General features: G+C 46.0%; 1 protein-coding gene across 2 annotated transcripts in view; it reads left to right on the top strand.

The window, feature by feature from the left end:
- The window catches only part of spata5 (spermatogenesis associated 5), a 107,068-nt gene extending 99,249 nt beyond the window's left edge, over window positions 1–7,819 (top strand). For both annotated transcript variants that reach the window (XM_035650538.2, XM_035650539.2), the window contains exon 17: window positions 7,173–7,819. In XM_035650538.2, the coding sequence (XP_035506431.2) occupies window positions 7,173–7,355 (183 nt within the window). In that variant the 3' untranslated portion in view covers window positions 7,356–7,819. The remainder of the gene's footprint in view (window positions 1–7,172) is intronic.
- Window positions 7,820–7,915: the final 96 nt, after the last annotated feature.

Raw genomic sequence — 7,915 nt, forward strand, 5'->3', positions numbered from 1 at the left:
GGATCTGTTGGCCACATATTTTAGCATCCCATGCCTTCGGTGTGACATTGTTCCGTCTTCACGCTGCACAGTTTCCCCTCTAGTTCTATTTCGCGAGCACAAAATTCAAAGAGGCCTCAGGTCTTTTACTGTCGCTATTATGCATCTCCATCTAAATGATGATACTCACCAACTCTTTATTCCACTCATAAAACCTCTCCCCGCCATGTTGTAGTGCTGAAAAGTGTCAGGTGTGTTTATGCAACCCCCCCCCCCACACACACACACACACACACACACACACACTCTGCTGTATTCTTAGTTATATTGTGTTATTCTTCGCCGTGTCTCGTTACCATTTGCTGCCGCACAATGGCCTAATTTCCTCTCCGGGGTCATTTCAAGTTTGGTGTTGTCTTCTCTTACAAGGACAACAGGACCTCACATTCAGTGCTGGGGGGGGGTGTACTGTGGTATGTCGCTCTGCGTACAGTATACGTCCAACATAGTGAGCTGTGTGCACTGGGAACAGCGTGATGCGGGGTGTACAGTAGCGGCGGCTCCAAAGGGGAAGTGCAGTGCAGTGAGCAGTGGAGCATAAAGGCCGCCGTTGTATCCGGAGCTTCACGTTGCGGCGCCCTAATTGCCGGGAGCCTGGGGCCCCCCCGAGCCCTGCGGACCCCCCCCCCCCCCAGAGCCCTCACGTCGTAACCCCAATAAAATGGCGTCACTTACCAAAATCCTCTGCCTTCCTCTGTCACAGCACATTAGACGTCGTAGCTTGAAAAATCATTCATACTGAGTTAAACCCCATTTTCACCTTTTAGCAGATTATTAATTAGACTTGATGAAAGTGAATCCATCAAGTTCACAGATAATAACCATGAATGAATAACCATTAGCCATAACCATTCATCAATCGGCCATTAAATCACTCACAAATGTTTATAAAGCATACACCAGTCATATTTATGTTATAATGAGCTCTCTCATAAATACTAGTAAGTCATATAAAATCATATCAATGATTTGTAGTGTGATTTTGAAGCATTAATAAGTTCATGAATTGATTTTGGTCCCAGTTGCCCTGCAGCTAAAGATAAGGGGTCAAATAAGGGGTTTTGTTTTTAATTCCAGTCCGTGATGAAATAGCACTGGACAAGTTCCCTCGTTGAATTTCGAAAAAACCTTCTCGATGATTTCGGAACTCGGATAACCTTCTATCCGCCTCCGTCTCACTCTCCAGAGGCCAATCTTTGGCGGAGGTGAAGATCTGACCAGTCTCCTCCGAACATGTCGGACGTACACGTCTCCTCACACGTTCTGGTGGTAAAGAAAAACGCGTGTTCGCGCTCGTGAGGCTTGGTCTTTTTTTTTCCGAGGCGGGGTTTGAGAACCACCGGGAGGAAACTTGTCATTAGAGTAATATGTGGAAACAAGGATGTGGTCGCTGCTCCAATCGAGTATCTATCGCTTTTCCAGCGACCGCCCCCCCCCCTTTTTTAAAATGCTCTGTGGTTTAAGAGGCTCGGCTGAGGTTTTATTACGGTGGAGTGACTGACACGAGGACTTCTGCTGGTGGTATACGAAGCTTCCAGACTTTTAAGACGGTGTAATGAACGTTAAACTTTATGTATGATGTAATACACAATACTTTTATTTACTGAACTGCCAAAGTCCATGTTTCCATTTTGTCTTCATGACGCTGCTACTTGTCTCTACATGTCTGTCCAAATGTGGCTGCTGGGAAAAGCTATAAACATTTTTTTTTTCGCTTGTCATGTGTCCAGACGATAAATCATAGTGACTTTGAATGGAGCATATTTTTGATGTGCCTTCGAGCAAGGCGGTGTGCTCCCTGCTCCGCCATTGGAGCATCTCAGTGGAGGCCTGGGTGGTAACAGGTGGCTTCCAAATGTGCGAGGTGCGGAGCTGGTACGGCTTCAAACTTTCGGAGACGATCCAAATCCAATCCGTGGCGGAAAAAGAAGTCCGAAAAACGTCTCGGGGGAACATTTTCCGCAGTTTGCCGTTCACATGCAGCAGGCGATGGTTGAGTCAGACGCCTTCGGAACAGCGTTCAAACATTTCCCGAACATTGAGTCGAGGGGCGGCGCCACTAGGGGGCTGGCAGGAATGGATCTGGAAGATGTCCGCAGCGACATTTGCGGACATTCGCGCTCTAGCGTACAGTCCCTACGGGAAAGTTCAGGACAAAATTGTCTTAATAATAATAATAATAATAAGATATTGGATTTATAAAGCGCTTTTCATGTACCCAAAGTCTTGACTTCTGGGCATCTCTGAAGGCAGCTACAGTAAAGTGACACCAATACTTTCAGTAGGATGCTCCACCAGTAACATCACTGTCACATCTGTTATGATGTTAGACATATTGACACAGAGTCAGGGGCCCGACCACACCGGATTGGACTGAATATAATATAATGTCTAGAATATTCCTAACCGAGTTTTGCAATATGAGGAGTTTGGTGTCACCAAGAAAGTGTTGTATCGTCAGCAAGTATCTGCTGAACGAACAGATTTTGAAAACCATGATTCAGTGGCTGTGTGTGACCATTAAAGTTTGTCACAGAACGTCACAGATTAACGTGAACCAGCCGCTGTAGAAGAACCCACTGCGCCGTTGCCTCTTGTGTTTTTCGCTCCGTCGTCTGAGCCTCTCTCTCTCTGACTCCGGGCCGGGGCGGCTCTCGGGTCATCTTGAGTCAGCGAGTTTGAGCCTCAGTCTCCAAAACTGAGAGCTTCTTGATTTTCCTTCCTCTCGTTTGCTTTCGCCTCTTTGCGACTGGCCACGCGCCACCTCCAGGAAGTCTGAGCGCGCCTGCACCACCAGAGCGCCGCCACTGCAATGCATCAGCTCAGCCCCCCCCCCCCCCCCCCCCCCCCCCCCCCCCCCTCCCCCCATATAATCAAGTGATTGCTGACATAATTTATGAAGGGAATGAAAAATAAAGTCTGCATTGCAATAAAATGTATAAAAAAAAGACAGAGATCTGTAATTTATTTGGCCTGCTGCAATTCAGCAGTCTTTACCACTGAACCCCCCCCCCCAGTACACACACACACATTTGCAGTTTTCTTTTTCCTTCCCAGAAGTGCAGGGGGCCCATCTTTAGGGGGGCAGTAGGTTGCTTTTCTGGGGGGTGGGGGTTGTTGCAGGGTATCAAGGTGGTTCTGGGGGGGGTCGGGTCGGCGCTGGACTCTTGGCTCCGTTCTAGGAATGCCTTCGCGTTTACAAACAAACTTGCTCTTTCGCTCTCGCCCTGCTCGCCCTGTTTGCCTTTGTGGCTTGGTGTTTTTTTTTCAAGGCCTGTACGGGCAAACACACGGCGGGAAACACTGGCTTGTTGATCGCTTTCACAGACCCACTCATAAACCCAGCGAGCATGAATGTGGGGGCCTGTAAGTGTGTGTGTGTGTGTGTGTGTGTGTGTGTGTGCGTACTTCAGAGCAGCTCCGGACATCCCTCCCCTCCCTCTTTTTTAAAAATGTTTTTTTTATTTTTTTTTAATAAACCCCGAGGGGTGTTGTTGAAGTAAACAACCAAATCATTATTAACTGTTGAATCATGAGATCGTGGCCCAGGGAGGCCAACGTGTGTCCTGGTAAGTCAAGTCTCAACATAAATAAGAAATTACAGTTTGATTGTGCTGCGGTGTTTGTCTCTTCCTGTTTATGGACGCTGCTTGGAAACAACACTAAATCACATTGTTCAACATGTGGCGTCCCTCTCTCTCTCGCGCGCGCTCTCTCACCCACCCCTCTCCTCGCTCGCCCCTCACGCCGTTTCGTAAACAGAGAGCCGGGGATACATGGCTTCATTGTTTTCCATCATTATTACTGACAGGCAACCTAAATTACTTGAATGATGGGAAACCCTCATACGAAATTAACCCGGCCCCGTGTGTTTACCCTGCCTAAATCATGTGGCTCGAAACAGACGAAGAAGCAGAAGAAGGGGGGGGGGGAGAAGGGGCGAAGGGCCCCCACATCCTGACATCTGCAAAGCACCTGTCCCGGGCCGTGCATGCTCCGCTGGGCCACGTACGAGCACACTCCAGCAGCCATCTCCCCTCATTTCACTGTGTACCCTTGAAAAACGCCATGACTTCAACACTCGACTCCACTAAGTCTGCGCTCCGTATCTGTTGTCCGCGATGATGTCATGTTAATGTTAATGTTTCTGTTCAACTGCGGAGATGTGTTTGGTTCATATTAGATATATATATATAGAGAGAGATAAATAAGTTTTTATCTAGGTATTTGGTGTGAACTTGGCTTTGCTTCAACTTTGGCCATTAAAAATGGGTTAATCAGTGTTTTGCATTTAAAACAAGCAACCTGGCAACAATTTCTTTTTTCTTTTTGACATAATACATAACATTTCAGTATGATTCCTTAAGATCAGGTCATTGAGGAACACTGTACTGTAACTTCTTGTTGCTTTGCACTTTTGTTGTAGGAGCTAACACATTGTACGTCTTGATATCCAAAACCTAAACTAACCACTTGTCTACTCACTCACAATCCATGAAGCCAGTGTTGTCATAAAACATTCATGATCTTTTTTTAAATTATTTTTTTTTCGAGGTGAGTTAATCGTGAAGTATTCAGACACATTCAGACAAATGAAGACAAAATGGCTAAGCTAACCGACCTCTCATTTCCCCTCACATCATTGCAATAAGATTTTACATTATTTACAGAATCTATTGAAGGTTTTAAAGAAGGACCTTTACAAAGTTCCCGCAGTTGTTGAGGTTGTTCTCTGGATGTTTTAGCGGTGGATGGGAAGGTTCTAGAGTTCCTCTAGGTTGTTTAAGAGGTCTAATTGTGCACCGAAGAGGTTCTGCAGATAGTTTTAGGAGGTTTTCGCAGTCATTAAGTAGGTTGCCGTGGTCCTTTAGGAGGTCATAGAGGTCCTTTAAGAGATTGTCATTGTCCGTGAGGTTGTAGCGGTCCTCTAAGAGATTCCGGAGGTTCTGATGGATCACTTGGAAGGTTCTTACCTTCCTTTAGGTTGTTCTAGAGGTCCACCAGGTTTAATTGTTCACTGAAGAGGTGCTATGGATGGTTTTACGGGGTTTCACTAGTCCTTTAGTAGGCGGTTGTGGTCATTTAGGAGGTTATAGCGGTCCTTTAAGAGATTGTCATTGTCCATGAGGTTCTAGCGGTCCTCTAGGAGATGCTGGAGGTTCTGATGGTCACTTAGAAGGTTCTTACGTTCCTTTAGGTTGTTCTTGAGGTCTAGCAGGTTTAATTGTTCACTGAAGAGGTTCTACAGATGGTGTTTGGAGGTTTCAGTAGTCACTCAGTAGGTTGCCTTGGTCCTTTAAGAGGTTGTAGTTGTCAGTGAGGAGGTTCTAGAGGTCCTCTAGGAATTTCTGGAGGTTCTGATGGTCACTTGAATGGTTCTGCGTGTTGTTTTGGAAGTTTTAGTGGTCATTTTCAAGGTCTACAGGTCCTGTAGAAGGGTCGAGGAGACTTGGACTTGCTTGCAGGAGTACTTCAGAAGGTTTTTCCTGGGCCTTTAGGATTTTGCGGTGCTCTACCACATCCTAGTCCTTCAGGAGGTTCCAGTCTCCCACCACCATCAGCAAAACACTGAATTTGGGGAATGTCCTGTGGAATAACTTGTTCATCCCTCCATCAGAGTTCAATACACTTTTGTAGGAATTAATGACAAGGAGCACTGAAGATGTTCTGGAGGAGTTTGGTGGAACATCACAACTAGCCCACTTTGTTTCCACACAGTGCAGCTGTACGTAGAAGGGCAGCGCTTCGGGCCACATCGGGCCCACGTTGCTCTACATGCAGACTTTCTCTGTTCAATGTTCCGCTGACCTCCCAGCAGACGTTATCAGTGGCTGTATACAGGCCAACAGTTTCCTGCGAGGCTCTTTGTCGGAGGAAGGGTTGTGAGCTGCCCTGACTCCGAACAAGGCTGTGCTTCTAGAAATGAAAAAGAGGAGGGTGGCACCGCCGGGGAGAGGTGCCTGGCCTCCGTCAGCCATCGCCGCGGATTCGGAAGTGAGTCACCGCTCTGGCGTGTGCAGAATCTCTCCCCAAAGGTCACCTGCAGCACTCCGCCATGTCAGCCGTTGCATAATTCTATCAGTCGTGGTAGTATAGAGGCTGCAGCAGGGACTTACTGTATTTACACTGTAGTACACGATCGGAAATGTTGGTCAAACAGACATTTCTCATTAAAAGAGCTGCTCTGAAGGCAGAAATAATCCTATTAGTTCGGCACAATCTTGAAGGGCAGAGCTGGGGGAACCACATTTTTTTCCAGTGAAGCGTTGTTGCGTTGCAGCTTGCAGGAGGAGGCGAACGTGAATCCTACAACTCACTTCAAAAAATGAAGTCTGGCTGATTCTTAAAACGTCCTCGCCAGTTTAAAACACCAAAGTTGACTAAATGACTGGTGAGTGACTGAACTCTGTGTGTGGTCTCCTCTGGGAAATGTTTGCAAAAACTAAACTTCAACTTACTCTTATCCAGAATTAATGATTTTGTTTTCTGTGACTCTGTCAGCTCCTTCCTTCTTGTAAACACATCACCATCTCACTATTTTGATGGTCATTATTTAAGACCTCCTTGAACTATTGCTGCACCTATTTCATTTGATGCATCTGAACATTTTTTTATAATTATTATGTGATGTCATTTGGCCGATCGACTTCTTAAAAAGCGTCTTACATCTTTCTCCTATACAGGCCATTTTGAATTTCTCTGTGTGGGCCCTTAATGTTTAGTAATCAATAAGTAATCGATTACTAAATGAATAGTCAACTATTTTGATAATCGATTAATCAGTTCAAGTAGTTATCGGATTTCAGCTAATTAAATGTGAATATTTCCTGGTTTCTTTGCTCCTCTGTGACAGACAACTAAAGATCTTTGGTGTGTGGACGAAACAAAACATCATCTTGAGGGGTTACGGGAAACAGGGTCGACATTTTTCAGACCGCCTTGCACAGTTATTGATGATTACAAGATAACGATAATTCCACGAGCTCGAGATAAATCCACACATACCACACACGCGTCTAAACCTCGACGGTCTGCCGAACTGAAGTCGACCAGCCTCTTTGACCGCGGCATGCTCGCGCGAGTCGCTCGGCCCCCGACGGCTGAACCGCCTCTGTCTCTGTTTCCCGTCCCAGATAACGGCAGTATGCAGAGAGGCCGCCCTCCTGGCCCTGCAGGAGGACATCAAAGCCCACCGCATCGAGGCCAGACACTTTGAAGGTGCCCTGAACACTGTGAAGCCCCGGATCCCCGACTCGCTCGTCCAGTCGTACATCAGCTACCAGCAGCGGCAGCACGGCGGCCTGCGCTTCTTCTGACCGTCCCGCTGACGACCCGGTCGAAGAACGGCAATTTCTTTGTAATTCTCTTGTTGTGTTAAGGTACAGGTTTTCAATTTGCTCCCTTCCAATGTGCTGGACAAGTTACCAACTTGATACTAAGCTGACACAACACCCAGCTGAATGTCAGATGCTGATTTTGGCAAGTACTTCTCTTTTGTAGCCAATTTACACAACTATTGTTCAAGTTTTGTATTTTTACAGCTACTTGAGTTCACAACCTTTTTTTTGTCTTTTTTTTGCGCAATAGAAAATTTTAGTTTCCAGAAAAAGCTTGTTAAAAGTTTCTGGCTGTTCTTTGCTCCGTTATAGTTTTGAAAACAGCTCAGGGGGACTGAAGTGTTTTATCTTTCGGCTTTGGAAAAGTGAAACGGGACGTGTCACCTTTCGTCGTATAAAACATTGATAATGTAATAAATACATTATTTGTGTTGTGTCTCAAATTGTCATCTCTTTTTTTTCCATTTTCGAAAGGAGCATTACAAGAAGAGAAGTTGTGAATAAGTCAATAACACATTTCTGATACGGAGTTCACAGCA

Source organism: Scophthalmus maximus, chromosome 9 (assembly GCF_022379125.1).
Source record: "Scophthalmus maximus strain ysfricsl-2021 chromosome 9, ASM2237912v1, whole genome shotgun sequence".
Classification (NCBI taxonomy): domain Eukaryota; kingdom Metazoa; phylum Chordata; class Actinopteri; order Pleuronectiformes; family Scophthalmidae; genus Scophthalmus; species Scophthalmus maximus.